This window comes from Motacilla alba, chromosome 13, assembly GCF_015832195.1.
Source record: "Motacilla alba alba isolate MOTALB_02 chromosome 13, Motacilla_alba_V1.0_pri, whole genome shotgun sequence".
Taxonomy (NCBI): Eukaryota; Metazoa; Chordata; class Aves; order Passeriformes; family Motacillidae; genus Motacilla; species Motacilla alba.
Window position 1 is genome coordinate 16,595,022 of NC_052028.1, and position 19,427 is coordinate 16,614,448.

A 19,427-nucleotide genomic window follows, 5' to 3' on the forward strand; every position below is an offset into this window, starting at 1 on the left:
CAAGCCCAGATGGCCACTGGTTGCCAAAGCAAAGAGATCGGCTGGGAAAAACTCTCCTGCTTCCCTGTGCTCCAGCCTGGAGCGAGAGAGGGGCTCAGGCTTCGCAGGGAGGCCGCTGCAAAAATGAGCATTTATTGCTCTCTGCTGGCGAGCCGGGCGGAGCAGCAGAGCCGCGCATCCTGCCTGTGCCCCGGAGAGCTGCTCGGCTTGGGAATCCCTGCAAGGCCATTCCCCAGCACTAACCCGTGTCCCCAGGTGCCACATCTGCGTTTGGACACCTCCAGGGATGGGGACTCCAGCAGCCCCCCTGTGCTCCTTTCCTGGGCTCCTGCTCCAGAGCCGGAGCTTGGGTGGCAGGGCTGGGCTCAGGGTGGGCTCTGCCTCCCTCTGAGCAGTTTTTTTCTGCCCCCAGATGAGGCTGGACCAGCCCCTTTATTCCTCCTCACTTCCCTGATTCTGTCCCTCACTGCCAAAAGCTTTGGTGGTGCTTTCTGCAGGCTTGGCAGAGATGTCACCACACACCTCGTGGAGCAGATGAGGATAAAAACCAGGTGTAAATAAAGGAGTTGCTATTCCAAACACGTTTGGGTCGGGCTGAGCTGCTCCAGGGTGTGGGGAAGCTGTGGGGACAGGCACATGGCAGCACTCCCCAGTGAGCAGGGCACTCCTGAACCCCCCCAGGAGCTCAGCCCTGCTGCACCCCCAGCTCCAGCACCACTGCTGGGGCCTCACCCTGCCCTGGCTGTGCCACCTCCGCTCTGGGCACAGCCCTGCTCCTGAGAAACCAGGGCACGGTCCCAAGTGCTTGGGAGGAGGAGCCCAAACCCTTCCAGCCCCTCAGGACGTGGTGCAGCAGTCTCCTGGAGGGCACGCGGACCTCGCACGGCGCTGCTGGACGGCTCCACTGGTGTCCCCAGGGTGGCACACGGGTCACACCGCGTGGCCACCCTCGCTCAGCCACCGGGGCTGGTCCGTGGCACAGCCTGGCGTGCCCTCAGGTCCCCCTGGGGCTCCGGGGATGGCACCCAGCTTGGCACGGAGCAGGGCTTGCAGCTCCCGGTCTCCCAGCTCGGCGGCTGCGGCCAGGGCCAGCAGGAAGTAGGAGGCTGCGTCCTGTTCATCCTGAGCAGAAAACACGGGACAGGAGTTAGGAAGGGGCTGCGCTGGAGCTCACGGGGCAGGAGGGAACTGGAGCAGAGCCTGGGGGGTCCAGGCAGCACCCAGGGCCACCTGATTTCACTGGAATGGTGCTAGGTGCCAGCACTTCTTTCCCAATTCCCTTCTCCCTTCAAAAGCAGACGTGAGCCCACCCTCAGCTCTCCATCCCAGCCCCAGCACCACGGGAGGGCTCCTCTCTTACCTTCAGCTTGTGCAGGGCCAGGTTGCCCAGGTGCCAGTAGGCCTTGCAGTAGTACAGGGCCTCTGCCGAGCTCTGCAGCATGGGGGGACGCATGGCCAGGGTCTTCAGGTAGCAATCCTCGGCCATCTCGTGCATGTGCAGCAAGTCATAGGCTGTGGCCAGGCGGTGGAAGGCCACCAGCTCCTGCAGCTGATCCCCTGGGAAAGAGAGAGGTGGGATCAACCAGCTCCTGCCATGGATCCTCTGGGAAAGAGAGAGGTGGGATCAACCATCGCCTGCAGCTGATCCTCTGGGAAAGAGAGGTGGGATCAACCAGCTCCTGCCATGGATCCTCTGGGAAAGAGAGAGGTGGGATCAACCAGCTCCTGCAGCTGATCCCCTGGGAAAGAGAGGTGGGATCAACCAGATCCTGCAGCTGATCCTCTGGGAAAGAGAGAGGTGGGATCAACCAGCTCCTGCCATGGATCCTCTGGGAAAGAGAGGAGTGGGATCAACCAGCTCCTGCCATGGATCCCCTGGGAAAGAGAGAGGTGGAATCAACCAGCTCCTGCAGCTGATCCCCTGGGAAAGAGAGGGGTGGGATCAACCAGCTCCTGCCATGGATCTCCTGGGACACAGAGAGGTGGGATCAACCAGCTCCTGCAGCTGATCCCCTGGGAAAGAGAGGGGTGGGATCAACCAGCTCCTGCCAAGGATCTCCTGGTAAAGTTGCTGATCCAGCTCAATCCATCCCCAGCTCTACTGAGCCTCTCTGGATGCATTTTCTCAGCAGCCTGGAGGCATGGAGACCCCTGAGAGAAAAAAGAGCCAAGGGCAGGGTGGTTGATGCCACAGCTGGACAGACTGACAGAAAGATACAGGAGTATCATTGAGCCAGGGGATTTTTTTGGGTGCTGGAAGGGCTGGTACAAGACTGGTCCCATCCCGGACATTTAAGCTGGCATTTTGCCCATCCAAACTATTTCTGTAATGGGAAGGGGTGAGGTTTTTAGCAGAACCAGGGCAGAGAGGAACTGCTGAGTCCTGTGCTTTCACCAGACTTCCTGTGCTCTAGGGTTACAAAAACCCTCTGCTGTCACACAGCTGAAAAAGGGGGAAATGGCCTCAAAAAGCTGTCATGACTTTGGGTAAGAGTGGGTCCAGCAGTGTTAGGAAAGCAGGAGATCCCCTTTTCACATGGATCTTGTTCTCATCCACAAGATTCAGTGGCTCCCCCAAAAAAATCACCCACTGCCTAGTAACTCCCAGTAACTGCCAGTAACTTTAGGGTGTAAATCACTCACCGACCCTGAGGCTGAGCCTGGCTGCCAGCGTGGCAAACTCCAGAGCCTTCTCGTAGCCCTGCAGGCTGATCTGCAGCTCTGCCAGTTTGTTGAACAGCCTCAGCTCTGTCTGGGTGGCCTTGAGTTTCCTGGCCAAGGGCACAGCTCCTCCCTAAGGAGAGAGAATGGTGAGCTCAGGATGTTCCTGGAGGATCAGCCCTGCCTGAGCAGCAGGACAGGGACCAAGGCTGGGGATGGGCACTGCAGGTTTGAGTTTTAGTCCCTTCTAAATGAGTTTTAAATCCCAGAGAGTGGCTCTCTGGGATTTAAAACTGGGAAAGCCTGAGCCTCACATCCCTGCCCTTCCTTGGCTGCCTGGAATTCTGTCTGGGTGTACCCAGGAGTGACCAGCTCACACTTGACACCTCCAAGATTTGTAATGGAAGGAGCCCATTCCCAATCCCAAATGATCCCTGGGGTGTTTTGCAAACCTTTTTTGCTTCAAGCCTCCAACTCTGGCACCCTCAGCATCATCCCATCCCTCCCCATCCTTGGGGCAAAGCTCCCCCAGCCACCACCCTGTGGGGACAGAGGGACAGAAGTGCTCAGAGGGCTCCATACCCTGTAAAACTCCACTGCCCGGGCCCTGTTCCTGCTGCCATTGAAGAAGGTGTCACCTGCTTTCTCATAAAGGTCCATGGCCAAGGAGAAGTTGTCCCCTTTCAGAGCAGTCTGGATGGCTGCCTGGAAGGAAAAAAGGGGCTGGAGCGACATTTGGAAAAGCAGAGACATTGGTGTGAATAAACATACCCCAGATTCTAGGAGCTGCTCTTCCACTTTGCGGCTCAGCTGATAAAATAATGCTGGAGATGGAGAGGCGCCAGAAGTCTTCAGCTCCAAGGACTTCCCTGGCACTTATCCCTTATTTATGGATATTTCAATGGGAACTGCTCACTTGGCACCTCCAGCTTCTTTTGGCACTCCCACATCACTTTCTGACTCAATGAACTCACTTCTTTTCACCCCAAAATCCTCTAAACTCAGTGGATGGAAAGAAAGAGAGGAAATTCAGTGCCTGAGGGTAAGGCAAGAGCTCCTCCTTCCAGCAGCAGGTTTACAGCGCTCAGAACTTTCCCTGCCAGGTTTGCCAGCCCCAAAAGGCTGTGATGGGAAGGCATGGCACAGCTCCCCCTACCTGGAAGTACATTTCCACCAGCTCATCCTCCTGCAGCAGATAGTAGAGTTTTCCTGCCTGCAGCCAGGCCTCTGCTGCCTTCACAGCCTCCTCGAGGTCGATGAAGATCCTCAGGCTCTGCTTGGTGCAGTCCAGGGATTGTCTCAAAGCCCTGCGATGGCAACAGGCAAAAAGCCACCTCAGAGGTGTCACAGAGCTGTCCCCAGGCCACCTCGCCATGGCACGGGCCCCCTGCCCCCTCCTCCTGGAGTTACCAAAGGCTGGGGACAAAAGGACGTGGTCAGCTCTGAGCAAGGTGTCCTGCTAGGGTCGTGGATGTCTCCATGCTTTAATGCTCAGGTTTAATGGGCATTTGGCCACCTTAGCACAATTCAGGACACCCGTGGTCCCACTCAGGCTGCTCCTCACCCCTGGGTGGTTAAGAGGGCTTCATCCAGGTCACCTCCAAACCCAATTTGCCTCCCTAAACCGAGTCCCAAAGTCACTCCCAGCTCCACATGGGAGCACAGACAGGGAATGCTTGTACCTCCATGTCCTAGACAGCATCTGGCACCCAAACCCACACCTTGGCCCAGTGTTTGTCCCTTGTGAGATCTCTGGATACGTGTCCAAGCCCCTTTTCCAGCCCCTGCTCACTGGAGGACACAGGGCCAGGCAGTGGGATGAGCCAGAGGGCTGGACATGGGCTCAGCTGTGGGGAAGGGAGAGCCAGCAGTGTCCAGGGCAGTTTGTTTGCTTGGTGTCTCTCCTGTTGGCAAGCAGGCCCCAGCTGTCCTGGGAGCCCAGGGAACGGGGTGCTTTGTGGTCCTAAATAGGATCACATTCACATGACAGGCATCTGCTCCCTAAATACCTTCCCCCTGCACTCACCGTGACCTGGCTGGGGAGGTGAACATCCCAGCTGGGGACAGCCCTGCCCATTTGTCCTTCTGGGACTGGCAACTGGCTCTCCACTCTTTGATCTGATTGCCTTCAAGGTCTGGGGCCTGTCCCAGCCTCCTCTCCTCTCCTCTCCTCTCCTCTCCTCTCCTCTCCTCTCCTCTCCTCTCCTCTCCTCTCCTCTCCTCTCCTCTCCTCTCCTCTCCTCTCCTCTCCTCTCCTCTCCTCTCCTCTCCTCTCCTCTCCTCTCCAGTCCCAGGCAGTGTTAGGCAGGGATTAAAGGTGAGCTGATACCGGGTTTTAAGCACCTCCTGTGGGTCTTTAGTCCCTCCCTGGGGACAATATCACAGCAGATGTAGGAAGGGCAGCCTTGGCAGCTGGAGGCTGAAGCCAGGCTTACTCAAAGAGCAGATAAGGAGCCTGTTCTTGCTGGGGAGAGGTGATTAATCATTGGGATAAGCTTCCAAAGGAAGCAATGAATTCCCTGTCACTCTGCTGAAGCCTGGATGTGTCCTGGAAAACTGCGTTTGGCCACGCTCCAGCTGTGTTTGGGACAACATTTGCCCAGCTCTGGTTGGCGTTGAGCTGCTCCCTCTCAGAGCACAGTGGCAGCTCATAAATCTCAGAACCTGAGCTGTGGGGCAGACGGAGCCACCACCACACCCCTTCCCACCCTGCTCGAGGGACACGCCAGAAGAGCCACCGCACTCTGGCAGCATCCCACAGCCCAGGCACTCACTCAGGTGTGCCCAAAGCCTGGTAGAGCTGGCTGAGGGCCTGCCTGGCACTGGCCTCCAGCTCCCGGTCCTGCAGCTGCCGTGCCAGGGATGCCCGGTGCTCGTGGTAGGTGATGCAGGCCTGCAGGTCGGGGCACTCTCTGCTGTAGAAATGGCACAGACGCTCCGTGGCACACAGCTGACCTGTGTGGCAATGGGAAAGGGAGAAGTGTCACAGACATATTTTATGAAAATCCTTTTGCTAGGATTTTCTTCTCCTGAGAAGCTGAGAGGCCTCAGGAACACAGTGTAAATAATGATTATCTGTTGCTGTGGAATGCAACAGGTGCCTTGTTGATTAGTTCATGTTAAGTGTTTTTACTTAATAATCAATTAGGGATGCAGCAGGTTCAGACTCTCTGGTTAGTCACAAAACTTTGTAATTCATTCTATTCTATTCCTGTCTTGCATTCTGAGGATTCCTTTCTCTCTGTTCCTCTAGCATAGTTTTAGTTTAACATTTTTGATATCATATATAGCATAATATAATAAACCAACTTTCTGAAATATGGAATCAAGGTCCTCGTCTCTTCCTGAGTCCTGCATGCCCGGCAATGCCACAGAGAAGGACAGCTCAGGGGACAGCTCAGGGGACCTGGCAGGGTCAAACACTGCCCGGCTGCCCTCTATACTCACCCCTCAGGTTCTGCCACTTCAGGGCAAACCCCAGCGCCAGTTCATAGCACACTTTGGCATCTTCCACCCTCTGCCTGTCCACCATGGCCTGTGCCAGCCACAGCAGCACCTGTGCCAGCTCCGTGTCCAGCTCTCGGTGGCCCTGGAGCTCGGCGTAGAGCCGCACCGACCACAGCAGGTAGAGCTCGGCCAGCTGGGCCGCCCCGCACGACAGGCTCAGCTGGCCCAGGTTCGCCAGGGACACGGCCTGGTTCCTCCTGCTGCCCGCCTCCTTGGCCTTGTGCAGGGCCCTCAGGAAGTTCTCTGCGGCCTCCTGGACGCGGCCCTGGGCGCCGAGGGCCATGGCCAGCAGGTTGTGCACGGCCCCGCGCGGGGCCTGGCGGGCCGCGCCGCGCAGCCAGCGCCGCAGCTGCCGCAGGACGCGCCCGGCTGGGCCCGGCCGCCGCTGCAGGACGTACAGCCACCCCAAGCACAGCGAGGACTCAAAAGCTTCCTCCTCCCCCAGCAGTCTGGCCAGGGCTGCAGCCCTGGCTGCGTAAGGGACAGCCCCGTCCAGCAGCCCGTGCTGGAGGTGGGTCCTGGCCAGGATGGCGCACAGCGTCCTCTGCATGGGCACGGCCCTGCTCTCGCAGCAGAACTGCAGCGCTTGCCTGAGGTACGGACAGGCCACTGCTGGGATGCTGCTCCTGTCCAGCTGCTGTTTCCCCAGCAGTTTGGAAGCGTTTTGGAGGATGAAGCCAGCTCGCCAGATGGGGGTCGGCGTCCCCTTGGTGCCGCTGGGAACAAAGGACCTGACGGAGGCCAGCGCGAGGTTCGGCAGGCACTTCTTGTCGTAGAGGTAGCCCAAGGTGGCGGCGGCATCCAGGGGCCCGGCACGGGTGCCTGGGCTGAGCCAGGTGGTGCTGAGGCACTGGAGATGCTCCAAGAAGGGCAGCACCTCCTCGGTTCTGCCCAGCTGCAGGAAGAGCTTGACGATGAGGAAGCAGATACGGGCCTCCAGTGGAGCGTTGCCCACGGCAATGGATTCCCTCAGGATGTAGGTGAGGAGCTCCAGCTCGTTCTCCGAGCTGAAGGAGCGGCCAGGCAGGCACACCAGCAGGGTCACCGTCTTCCCCAGCAGGGAGGAGAACTTGTGCTTCATGTTCTGCTTCAGGTAGATGGAGGCGAGGCTCCCGTGCAGCGCTGCCAGCAGGGGCAGGTCCCCAAAGCCCCTGTCCAGGACACTCATGGCTTCCTCAAAGTACACCCGGGCCTGGGAGAACTTGACCTTTTTGATACAGAGCTTACCCAAGAGGAAACAGAGCCTGACGTGAGCCCAAACTGAACGAGTCCTCTTGGCCCAGTTCCGGGAAGTCTCGAGGTACAGGACCAGTTCATCCTCATCAGAGAAACCGTAAAAAGTGGAGTGGAGAAAGGAAAAGCTGAGATCATAAAAGCTTTGAAAACTGGGCACGAAACTGTCTTGGTTGAGGAAGGTCAATATGGGGTCAAAGACATCAGCGTCCTCAATGTGGCCAGTGTCGAGGTCGATGAAGAATTTGGGATAATCCAAGTCGTCCAGCTTCTCCAGGAGAACATCTTCCAGTGTGGCAGGGGCTGTTTCACTGCCGGGGCTGGACAGCTCTGAGGTGCTGCTGGTAGCCCAGTCATTGATTTCCTCCCAAGACTGGAGCACCTGGATTTCCTTACTGCCATGGACAGCAGCCTCTGGAAGGGACAGGGAAACCACAGTGGGATCAGGAAGAAATTCTTCCCTGGCGCTGCCCCACCCCTGGAAGTGTCCAAGGGCAGGTTGGACAGGGCTTGGAGAAACCTGGGATAGTGGAAAGTGTCCCTGACAATGGCAGAGGGTGGGGCTGGATGACCTTTAAGGTTTCTCCCAACCCAAACCATTCTCTGATGTTTGCTCCTGTCCGAATTCACCCTCAGAAGCCATCACCAAAGCCTCCCCCTCCATCCCCTCCTCACACTCACCTGGTGGCACTTGTGGGAACACGGCCGTGGGTTCAAACCCAGCTGTACAAAGAGACAAACAGAAAACAAAACCCCAGATCCTTGGTCAGTCTCAGTGTGCAGAAACCAGCTGAAGTCCCAAAACCACCCAAAGAGAGAAGCAGAGAGCCCCCAGAAGCCCTGACCCTGGTCCTGCAGGCCAGGCTCAGTGGGGATCAGCGTCTGCCAGGGGGAATCCCAGCTCAGGAGCTGCCCTGGCAGCACAGAAGGTCCCTACAGGCTCCAGCATGGCAGGGTCACCTCCTGGGGACACCTCCAGCCTCCATCACCAGGCTGAGCACGGGTTTGTGCTGCCTCCACCCCAGAAGTTGCCTCCACTGCACCCCCATAATCTTGGGGCTCTCCCTGGGGATGCAGGGCCTGGGACAAAAGGGGAGGGGACACTCACCCAGCCTGTACACAGAGGTGATGTCAGTGTGCGCCAGGTCCCCCAGGAGGGTGGCAAAGTGCTGCTCGTCACCATTGCAGGGGATGTGCAGCACTGGGGACTTCTCCTCTTCGCTCAGAAACACAAAGCCCTTTCCCCTGGGGCGGGGCAGGAGAGAAGAGTCAGCGTGTCCCCAGCCCCTGACACTGCAGCTGGCCTGTGAGGTGGGGTGGGGTGGGATGGGATGGGATGGGATGGGATGGGATGGGATGGGATGGGATGGGATGGGATGGGATGGGATGGGAAGGGAAGGGATTGGGATGGGATGGGATGGGATGGATGGGATGGATGGGATGGGATGGGATGGGATGGGATGGGATGGGATGGGATGGGATGGGATGGGATGGGATGGGATGGGATGGGATGGGAAGGGAAGTTTCCCCATGCCTTCTCTTCCTCCTAACCACAGAAGTTGTGCTGCGGATGAGCACAGGATTCTGGACACCTTCCCCATCCAGGTTCTCCATGAAGGAACAGAAAGGCACCAGAGGAAAGGACCTGTTGGTCTGGTTTGGAATCCAGAAGCCACAGGACACCACCTGATCTGCTCTGTCCCTTCTGGAGTTCAGAGAAAAGTGCTACAACTCACCTTGAGGTGAGTTTTTTCCCCTCTGAGAGGGGAAAGCCTGGCAGACCTTGGTTAAAACCTTGTCCTCCTACCCACACTCTTGGAGAAGCCTTTTGGGATGGGCATCGAATGGAAGCCACCAACAGAGCCGGCTGCTGGGTCAGGGTGGGATTTACCACCCTCCCTCCCTGACAGCCCTCGCTGTGTCCTTGGGAGGGTGTGGAATTCTGCTCTGTGCCTGTGGCCGTTCTGCCTCCACACCCGGGGCAGGAGGAAGGAGAGCAGGATTTTGTTTCCTGGGCAGGGAATGCTCTCCCCAGCCTTGCCAGGCTCCCAGCCCCTCAGAGCTACAGACTGAAGACATTTCTAGGACAAACTGGGAAGCCACCTTGCAGGAAGCCAGATTAGCCCAGGGCTGGATCTGTTCCTCTCCAAGAACCCCCTGAGGTAGGTAAAATACAATTTCTTTGTCTGGGCTGCAGCAGAGCCTGGCCAAAGCTTCTGCTCACACCTCAAACCCACCCCCTATGAAGGTCCTGCAAGGGGAATCACCTGCCCCAGGCTCTCACATAGCCTTGAGGTGGGATTTGGAGCCTCCCCTCCCTTTTCTCCAGAACTGAATTTAAATAAACTCACAGAGGTTCGCAGGCCTCGGGATTTACGTGTCGGGTGGGAACGAAGCCGATGCTCCTGGTGCTGAGGGATTTGCCCACAAACCAGGGCAGCCCCGGGATGAAGAAGCCAATGATTTCTATGGGGTCTCCTTTGGAGAAGCTCAGCTCATCCCACGCTGCTCCTCTGTGGTCCTTGGTGGCGATGCACCTGCCTCTGACTGGGAAACCAAGGCAAAAAAGGGAATTTCAGTGGGATCCCTGCTAAAGCCTCCTCGCTGGAAAAGACCTGGGCAGGGAGAGGCCAGGATTCCAGCTGGAGAGGGCTGCCCCTCTCTCCCCTAAGATTTATTGTGATCTCGGGTCCAGCTCTCTGCCATTTCTCCCTGGGAAGTGGGTTATGATACAAAATAAAAGAGGGATGGATAAACTCCACACCTCTGTGAGCTGCAGCCCGGGAGGTGACTGGAAATACGGATTTTCACAGACACTGCCCCATCTCAGCTCTGCCAGGGGTGAAATCCTGGACAGTGCAAATGTCCATCCCTACATGACCAAGTGACACCTGCAGGGACCTCCTGTGGCCAGCTTGCTCTGAACTGGGCTGGACTGGGGCTAAGGGCTGGATGGTGGGCACAGGGTTCATGTGAGCACAAGGTGGGAACCCCATTATTTGAAACCTCACTCTGAAAGAATGAAAAGAAACATAAAACTGAAGTAGGACAGGGAAGAGTCAGTGGCAGGAGGGTGTCGCCGGCAGCTCTCTGCTCTCTGTGTTCCTCAGAATGTGCTTTGCCAGTTCTCATCTGCATTCCAGAGGGTTCAGAGGAGCAGCATTCCCTCAGAGCCCCTGTGGTGGGGTCAGTCCCAGAAGAACAGATGGATTTGTGGCCATTTGTGGCCAAACCCAGGTTTTGTGCCCAGCCTGGGACAGTGCCTTGCACAGGTGCCACTCACCAATGGCCCGAGAGCTCGTCCCGCCGATCTCCTGGGAGAGGCCAAAGCTCACAGCATAACTCCTCAGGAACCACCTGCAAGGCAAAAGGGACCCTCAGTGGTCCTCGGGAGCACTGCTGACCTCAGGGCAGCCTGGGATAGTGTCCCACCACAGGGAAAGAGCAGGAGAAATTTTAGGAAATTTTAGGAAATTTTAGGAAAGGTTTCTCCAAGTACAAGGCTCAGCCAGGGGACCAGAGTGATGCCTCACTTTGGCTGGCATTGCCTGAATATTTTCTGCCACTTCTTCATCTGTTAATCAGAGATAAGCTCCTGTATGACCTCAATCAGTATCTTACAAAAACCACATCTGAGGCAGGAGCATGTCCTTGCTGTGTCCCATCGAGTGCACCTGCGTTGCTTCCAGTCTTTATGCCTGACGTGGATCCTCCTGGAAAATCCTCACGGAATTGTGAGGCCCCTGCCCTTTGCCGGGGGCAAGAGGAGTTTCCCAGCCAGCCTTGGTGCCAGTCATGCACCAGGATCAGGAAAGAATCCTGCTCTGAGCCCTTTCATTCACCACTTACTGGTAAAAGGGGTGAGGTATTGGCTCCAGAGCAGTCACGGGCACCACGCCTCGCTGTCCCGTCAGCAGCGACATCCCTTCCCATTTGGAGTCCTGTCCAGGACTCTTCACATGGATCAGCTCATTCCTGCAGAGCTGCAGACCCTCCTCCTCCTCCTGCTCCAACTTGCAGACACCCGGCACTGCCCTGCAGAAGAAGTTCCCTGCAGAGAGAGGGTCAGAGGTGGGATCAGTGCATCAGGGGCTCCAGCCCAGCCCTGCTGGAGGATTTTCAGGAATTCCCCCACGTGCATTCCCATCACACCTTCCTGGAGGAGCAGATCCATGTAGATGGTGGCCAGGTGCTCCTCATCCACGGTGACCCTGAGCTCTGTGTCCTCCACCAGGGCACAGTCTAGCCAGAACTCCTGGGCAAAGAGCAGCTGCTCCAGGCAGGTCCCCACGTACCCTGAGAAGCCAAGGGGGGCATCAGGATCAGCACCTCCTTCTCTGGGCAGCAGGAAGGGTCCTGAGGATTTCCAATTGTCAGGCAAAAGCTTCTAATTTTGTCTCCAAGTTTTCCCGAAAGGAACCCTCCTGATTCTCCCCGATGCAAACATTTTATAAACAACAGATTGCAAAGTTTTCCAGTTCATTTCTCACTGCCCACCCTGAACATTGCAGTTCTGTAGTGTCAGGCAATGCCTTCTCCAAAAACCCTCCTCACACTGTCTGTTTGGACCTTGGAAACATTACCTAAAGTCAGATAGGTGGAAAACTTCCAGACCTCCTCCAGGGTTTTGAAGGTGAGGAGGAAGCGATCCTCGTGTGCCTGCGTGCAGACCAGCCTGGCTGACATCTCCTGCTCAGGGGACACAAAGCAGCATCAGGGGACACTCCTGGAGCTTGAAATCCAGCAGGGAGGGAGAGTTCAGTCCAGGCGTGCTCTCTGTAGCTGGGATTTGTTTGTATAAAACCCAGCCTGAGAACTCTGTGCCTGTCCAGAGCTGTCCCCTCCAGCAGGGACACGGGTTTGGTGATCCCAGCCCTGTGAACTCCTGGCTATTTAGGCTCAGACCCCCCGAAACAACACAAGGCTCAGCTTTGCCTCCCACTTGCCATCAGTTCCTCTTCCCCATCATCCCAGTCCCCTCCAGAGTCCCCTGCAGAGGCCTTGGAGGAGCTCCTCAGCTGGGTTTGGCACCCCAGCACACTTCCCACCATCCCAGGAGCATGCCAGCATGCCGGCACGGGGTTTGTACCTTGAAGAGGGCACAGACACTTCTGTCATCGCTCTCCAGAGCCCACAGCTTCTTCCTGGCAGCCTCCTGGAGCTGGGCATTGCGGCGCCGGCAGGAGCGGCTCTCCACGGAGAAGGAGAGCCAGAGCTCTTGGAGGGGAAAAGAGGAGGATGGAAGGGGAGGAGGAGCTCTGTGGCACCCAGAGCCACCCCTGCCACCCTGCCAGGGCCACCAGAGCCTCCAGCCTGGCGGTGATGCTCACACAACACGAGCCCAGCCCGTCCTGGTCCTTCAGGCAGCAAGGTGAGACCCGAGGCGCTGCGGGGAGCCAGGAAATGTGTGAGATGGCCCAGGAGCTCCTTACCTGGGGGAAAGCTGTCCCTGAGAGCCAGCAGCAGCACCGAGGGCTCCGGGGAGCCGTGTCCTGCCTCGGGAGCGGGGCTGCTCCGCTCTGTCAGCCCAGCCTTGCCTGCAGAGGAGGGGACACAGCAGAGCTGCTGGAAACGCTGGGGCACAGCTCCTGGATGTCCTGCCTCGGCTGAGAGCTCCTGGCAGCACAGCCTGCACAGCTGGCTGGGGGCTGTGCGACTCTGGAACCACCCTGAAGTCATGCTCAAGGTTGGAGAGATCCGTGGGATTGATGGGGTCTGGCTCCATCATTCCCTTGATGCTGGGCTTTTTTCCCAGTGCTGGAGTGGCTCTGGAGTGAGGGGATTTCCCTCCTTTCTCCTGGCCAGACCCTCAGATGAGCAGATCTGTTAAAAGGGTGAATCCCCAACAGAGATTTTTTGGAGGAGGCCTCAACTCCCCGGCACAGGAGAGCCAAGGCCTTGCAAAATTCTTTGTTCAAAAATTTGAGAATCAAAATGAGATTTCCTCCCCTGCCTGCTCAGCTGGGTATCCAAACTCCAAGCAGCGTTCTCCCTGCTGCACACATCATCAGCTATTGCCAGAAAGGATTCAGGGCCTGCAACTTGAGCTGCTAATTATGTTAATGAAAGCTGAGGCACACACAGCTCCAGCCCTGCTCTATCCCTATCTGGAGGGATAACCAGATTAAACCCCAATTTTCGTCAGTAATCAGACTGGATTTGAAAGATAAACGTGTACCTGGAGATGTGGAGCTGGAATGTGCAGCAGCTTTTTAAAGTCACCTCTTTGACCAGAACTCTGCTCTGCAGTTCTTTTTACTGAGCCAGCTCTGCCAGCCACTCAAATGAACTGGTATTTACACGCAGAAATAGAATTCTGATTTAAAGAAATAGAATTCTCATGCAGAGCTGGTGAGTAGAAAAGAACAGCCCAAGGCTGGACAGGCCATGGATAACTTATCCTTACCCATGGATAAGTTTTGCTTTGGAAGAAAAGGGTCTACATTGAACAAAGTCTTAACATTTCATGTGGCAGCTCTGTCCCCTCCACATGAGGAAACGGAGAAGGGGAAGTGAGCGGAGGCAGAGGCAGAACTGAATCTGAGCTGGCTCCTGCCATTGCTGCACTCCTCACTGCCCTGCTCCCCTCTCTGTGCCCAGCAGAGCCTGGCAGGGCCTGGGGGTGGGTCCCTGGTGCCATTCCCTGGGGGCGAGGATGGGGATGGGGTCAGGTACCTGATGCCATTCCCTGGGGGCGAGGATGGGGATGGGGTCAGGTACCTGATTCCATTCCCTGGGGGTGGGGATGGGGATGGGGGTGGGTCCCTGGTGCCATTCCCTGGGGGTGGGGATGGGGTCAGGTACCTGATGCCATTCCCTGGGAATGGGTCACTGGAGCCATTCCCTGGGGATGGGGATGGTCCCTGATGCCTTGCCTTGGGGATGGGGATGGGTACGGGTCCCTGGTGCCATGCCCTGGGGATGTGTCCCTGGTGCCATGCCCTGGGGATGGGGATTTGTCCCTGGTGCCATGCCCTGGGGATGGAGATGTGTCCCTGGTGACATTCCCTGTGGCTGGGTACCTGATGCCATTCCCTGGGGATGTGTCCCTGATGCCATTCCCTGGGGATGGGTACCTGATGCCATTCCCTGGAGATGGATCCCTGATGCCATGTCCTGTGGCTGGGTCCCTGGCGCCGTGCTCGTGTCCCTCCACCATTGTCCCCGGCGGTGCAGGCTGTCCCCGCGGGGCAGGAGCTCGGGATGGCGGGGCCAGCAGGACTCACACTCCTCACCTGGGGAACACGGAGCGGGAGCAGAGGCGTCCGGACCCCTGGCAAGATTCTCCCAGCCTGAGAGGTGTCCCTGGGATGTGCCAGGTGGGACGCTGCTCGTGCCACCTCTGCCAGCAGCAGGACAGAGCCTGTCCATGGGAGCCAGGGCTCACTCTGGTCGCTCCCACGGGTTCAGTGTTTATTTTCATGTGAGCCAGGCTCAGAAAGGGAACTGACAGCTTTTTTTTCAAGGGACCAATTGAAACTGCAGCTGGGCAGTTGTTCCCAGCCGTGCCAGTGACTCACTGGCCTCCTCAGTGCCAAAATATTTTGTAGCAGTGGGCAGCAAACAGCTCCAGCCCCGAGGCAGGTCCCAGCACTCTGGACTGCACTCCGGGCTGCAGGGCTGGGTGCTCAGGGCACCTTCTGGGGCACACGTGGCCACAGTGGCTGGCCCTGAGCCACGTCCCTCCTCCAACTGGGACACCCTGGAACGGGAATGGTGCCTCTGGGGATGCCAGCTCCCCATGGGCTGTGCCTCGAGGGCTCCTGGGCAGGGAGGGGAAACGCCAACAGCACGGGAATAAACCAGCTCCAGAGTCATCCTGTCCCCTCCCTGGCCAAAGCGTCCCGCCTCGCTCCCTACACGCCCCAATCCAAGAGGAGAGAGCACCGGGAGCCATCCCAGAGGAAAGGCAAGTGGCCAGAGGGGCCGGTGCTCAGCGCCAGGGCGTCCCCAAGGGTCCCGTCCCATGGAAGGAGCTCGGCAGCCCCACGGGCACCTTACCTGTGCATCCCAGCGCCAGCTCCTGGTGCCAGGGGGTCCCCAGGCAGCAGCCCATGTGCGCGGTGACAGCAGCGGTGGGCTGGCACAGGGCTGGCACAGGGCTGGCAGAGGCAGGGCTGCTCGCTGCCCGCCCGGCACGGCGGCTGGGCACGGCCACAATGCACAATGTGCCCTTTGAGAGGGCACTGGCACGGCGGGGGTGGTGGCACGGGCTCAGGGGAGGGCTTGGGAGGGAGTCACTGCATCAGTTAGCTTGGGAAAGGCCTTTAAGGGCATCAGGTCTGGCCGCACACCTAACAGTGCCAAGGCCACCCCTAACCCGTGTCCCTAAGTGCCACATCTATGTCTTACAAATGGGGACTCCACCGTGCCCTGGACGGGCTGTGCCAAGCCTTTCCATGGAGAAGTTTTCCCTGATATCCAACCCAAACCCTCCCTGGCGCAGTTTGGGACCATTTCCTCTCCTCCTGTCCCTGGGAGCAGCCCCCCGGCTGTCCCCTCCTGGCAGGAGCTGTGCAGAGCCACAAGGTCCCCCCCGAGCCTCCTTTTCTGCACTGTGCCTCCTCTGGGAGGGCAGTGCCCATCCCACACGGCACATTCCTGCCATTCCTCCTCTGCTCTGCCCAGCCTGCCCCAGCTCCCAGCTGCTCTGCCCCAGCTGCAGAGGCAGAGCTGCTCCCTCACCTGCAGGGATGTCCCGCTGGGGCCCACGCAGCATCCTCCATGCGGGGCTGGCTGGGATCCCGCTCCTGGCTGGGATCCTGCTCCTCCTTCCCGCCCCAGGCTTTTCCTGCGTCACCCTGGGGGCAGCTGGCAGCACCACGGGCATCTCTGCCAGCCTCACCCAGGTGAGTTCTGCACCCCCGGGGGCAGCGCTGCCCAAACCCAGATCCAGGGGCAGCAGGAAGGGGTTGGCTGCCCTGCAGGATCCCTTGGGCATCCCAGGATGATCCCAGGATGGGGGTGAGCCTCATTCCCTCCTCGCTCACATCCTCAGAGCTTCCCCAGCCGTCAGGGTCGGGATTTGGGGTGGCTGGGAGGGCTCACTGTGCTGTGGGGGGGTCTGCAGAGCATCTCTGGGCAACAGCAGTACAGCCCCTGCAAAATAAAACCCAAAAGGGTTCAGGGAGAGAACTTGCAGGTCGGGAGGGGTTTTAGGGATGGGTTTTCATTGCAGCAACCAGGCAGAGCCACCAGTGCAGGGATTTGTGTGCTGGGGCTGCTCCAGGAGCATTGCTGGCTCTCCCAGGCTGCATCCCAGGCCATGGCAGTGCCTTGGATTTCTCCAGAGCAGGGAATAATTAATCCAGGGATTGATTATTATATTAATTATTATAGTGGGGAATAATTAGGCCAGGCTGGATGAGGCTCTGAGCACACTGGTGCAGTGGAAGGTGTTCCTGCCCGCCAACAGAATTTTAAAGCCCTTTTAACCCGGGCCTGGTGATCTCTCTGATTCCATGAGCCAGAGAGGGAATGTCTCACCAGATTCCCACGCCTGGCACAGCTGCAGTGCCCCTGGAGCAATGCCTGAGGAGTAGCCAGCTGTGGGAAGGGCAGGATGGAACCCCCTGCATGGGGCTGGCAGCTTCCACACCACAGGGAAGGCAAACCAAACTCTGCAGGGAGGGCTGCCCAGGAGTGGGGATTCCTAACGCAGATCCCCAAATGCCAGGATTGCCTGGAGCAGGGAGCATCCCTCATCCCCCTGCTGAGCCCCAGGGCTTTGCCCCCAGAGCCGTGGGGCTGCAGGAAGGGCAGTGCTGGGCCCGGCCAGCGCTGCTGCCCCGGGGGCAAAGGCAGAGCCTGGTCCCTGCTCAGCAACCCTGGGAAGCTGCACAGGTAAAAACCTCCCCCAGCTGACGCAGGGCTGCTCTGAAGGGGCAGCAGTCAGAGGGGAGTGCAGCCTGCCTGTGCTCAGAGCACACCGATGGAGTTCTGTGATGGATTCAGGCACGAGAGGTGCTGCTGCCTTGGGCCCATGCTGTCCCAGTGCTCAGAGCCCGAGCAGGGCAGTGTTTTTAAACAAAGCTTTTTGCTTTCCTCAGAAGGTTCTTGCTTTTAGCAGCTCCTGCTCATCAATTAGCATCATTTTCATCTACACAGGGGAATTTTATTGTTTTTTTAAATCAACAAAATGGGGCAGTTTTATTTTTTTAAACACAAATGTCTTCCTTTGTGGTTGTGAAATGTCTTTTTGTTTTTAAGTCTACCTTGACAACTTAGCAACCAAACCCATCCCCGACAAGCAAAGGTGTCACCTCCTCTTTGACCTGAGCTGGAATTTGCCTTTTGGCCAGCAAGCTGAAAACCTCTTACTCCACTTCCTACCCTTCTGCTTCCCAGCAAATCCTGGATCTGCCCTGGAGAGCCCCCATTGCTGCTGCTGCTGCAGCCTGGCCTCCCTGGAAAAGCCAGGGGTAAGTTTGGAATATTTCCTGGGATCTCAGCCTGTTCCAGAGGGGGTTCTCTGCCTGTGCCCACTCTCCAGGGGCTCTGCTCCCTCTGCAATGCCAGTGCCAGCCACGCTCCCCTGCCCTGGGCACGGAATGGTGTGAGAGTGGCTGTGCAGGCACCCGGGGCTTGGGGACAGGGCTGCCACAAACCCCGCAGCTCTGCAGGGCTGACACCCAGCCCTGGCACCAAACCCCCTTTCCCAAACCCATTTCTCCTGTCAGTTCCCAAATGACCCAAACCCTCCTGTCCCCTGCTCCGTGCTCATCCCTGGGCTCCTGGTCCCAAAGCCCCCAAACCCTCCTGTCCCTCCCTGAGCCCCAGGTCCCAAAGGACCCCCAAACCCTCCTGTCCCTCCCTACATCCTCATCCCTGAGCCCCTGGTCCCAAAGGACCCAAACCCCCCTGTCCCTCTGCCCGTGCTCACCCCCGAGCCCTGACCCAGGCAGCTCCAAAGCCCCGAACTCCGCGCTCCAGCCTGGAATTCCAGCGGCACTGGATCGCTCCAGCCACCTGCACCAGCACCCGGCTGGCTTTGCTCAGCTGGGACAAAGGGCAGGGGACGTCCCTGGGGACACACGGCGGCTCCACTGACCTGCTCCCAGCTCCGCTTCCCTCCCGGAGAGCTCCCGCCTGAATTCCAGCCTCTCCGAGCCCCGCGGGAACGCTGCGCCGCCGGGATGGAGCTGCCAGGGCTGCGGACGTGTTTGCGAGCGTGCCCAGCGCTGCCACTCCCTCGCACGAGGGAAGGAATTCCTCCCAAGAGCTCCTTATCATCCTGGGAACCTCCGCTTCCCAGCAGAGGTCAATGAGTTACCCAGGGCTGGGCTAGAAACGCGGCTCCCGCAATTCCCAGGCGCCTCCTTGGCCCGGCTCGGCAGGAAACAATTCCAGAGAGGCTCTGCTGGGCACCGTGTGCCCGTGCCAGGCAGGGCTCTCCATCCCTGGCAGCAGCAGCAGCCTCTCCCGGCCTCACCTGTGTCCTGCTCGCAGTCCTTGTGGCCCTGCAGCGGCAGGATCCCGGGAGAGGCATTCCCTCGGGAATCCCAGCCCCGACCCCCCTTCCTCCCTGGCAAAATGCAAATCCAGGCGCACACAACAAGAGATCTGTGGACCCAGCAGTATTTGTGCTAAAGTCCTCCCGGCAGAGGATTCACAGGGAGGTTTTTCCTCTTGGAAACGATGAAACAGTTAACAGCGAGCTTTCCCGATGTGGAAAGGATGAAACAGTTAACAGTGAGCTTTCCCGATGTGGAAGCAATGAAACACCGAGCTTTCCTGACGTGGAAAGGATGGAAGAGTTAACAGCGAGCTTTCCCGACGTGGAAAGGATGAAACAGTTAACAGCGAGCTTTCCCGACGTTTCTGCTCCTTCTGAAGTCGGCCATTCCTTGGCAGGTTCAAAACCGGAGCCTCGTGGCTTTCCAGCTTGTTATTTCCCGCTGAACCTGAAAGCAGAGGGAGTCAGCCCAGAGCCGGCTCCGCTGGAGGAAAAAGCAAACAAAAAAAGATGAAAGGTTTCGTTTGAGGCCAAAGAAACTCTTGGTTCATGGTTTGATCCTCTGGTACGG

The 19,427-nt window shown here is 58.1% G+C and overlaps 1 protein-coding gene across 2 annotated transcripts; it reads right to left on the minus strand.

The window, feature by feature from the left end:
* Nucleotides 1-253: 253 nt before the first annotated feature.
* On the minus strand, nucleotides 254-18,575 carry SH3TC2 (SH3 domain and tetratricopeptide repeats 2). 2 transcript variants are annotated; one of them, XM_038150496.1, is made up of 20 exons: nucleotides 18,452-18,575; nucleotides 16,087-16,500; nucleotides 14,491-14,636; nucleotides 14,077-14,089; nucleotides 12,834-12,938; nucleotides 12,491-12,618; nucleotides 11,985-12,090; nucleotides 11,554-11,697; nucleotides 11,251-11,452; nucleotides 10,685-10,758; nucleotides 9,753-9,948; nucleotides 8,510-8,646; nucleotides 8,083-8,124; nucleotides 6,109-7,815; nucleotides 5,436-5,616; nucleotides 3,818-3,968; nucleotides 3,244-3,366; nucleotides 2,644-2,794; nucleotides 1,361-1,557; nucleotides 254-1,122 (listed from the first exon to the last, which is right to left on the minus strand). In XM_038150496.1, the coding sequence occupies exons 2-20, from the start codon at nucleotides 16,340-16,342 to the stop codon at nucleotides 931-933; spliced, it is 4,251 nt and encodes a 1,416-aa protein (XP_038006424.1). In that variant the 5' UTR covers nucleotides 16,343-16,500; nucleotides 18,452-18,575; the 3' UTR covers nucleotides 254-930. The 2 variants fall into 2 exon arrangements, with proteins under 2 accessions (XP_038006424.1, XP_038006425.1); XM_038150497.1 differs by lacking the exons at nucleotides 14,077-14,089; nucleotides 16,087-16,500; nucleotides 18,452-18,575 and adding an exon at nucleotides 15,403-16,077 and having other exon boundaries at nucleotides 14,478-14,636.
* Between the last annotated feature and the right edge of the window lie 852 nt (nucleotides 18,576-19,427).

Excerpts from the sequence above, each read along its gene's own strand:
- SH3TC2 (XM_038150496.1), bottom strand. The coding sequence starts at position 16,342 with ATGCCCAAGGGATCCTGCAGGGCAGCCAACCCCTTCCTGCTGCCCCTG. Across the intron at positions 12,619-12,833 it reads CAGGGACAGCTTTCCCCCAG|AGCTCTGGCTCTCCTTCTCC; the intron begins GTAAGGAGCTCC and ends TTCCCCTCCAAG. Across the intron at positions 1,123-1,360 it reads TGGCCCTGCACAAGCTGAAG|GATGAACAGGACGCAGCCTC; the intron begins GTAAGAGAGGAG and ends TTTTCTGCTCAG.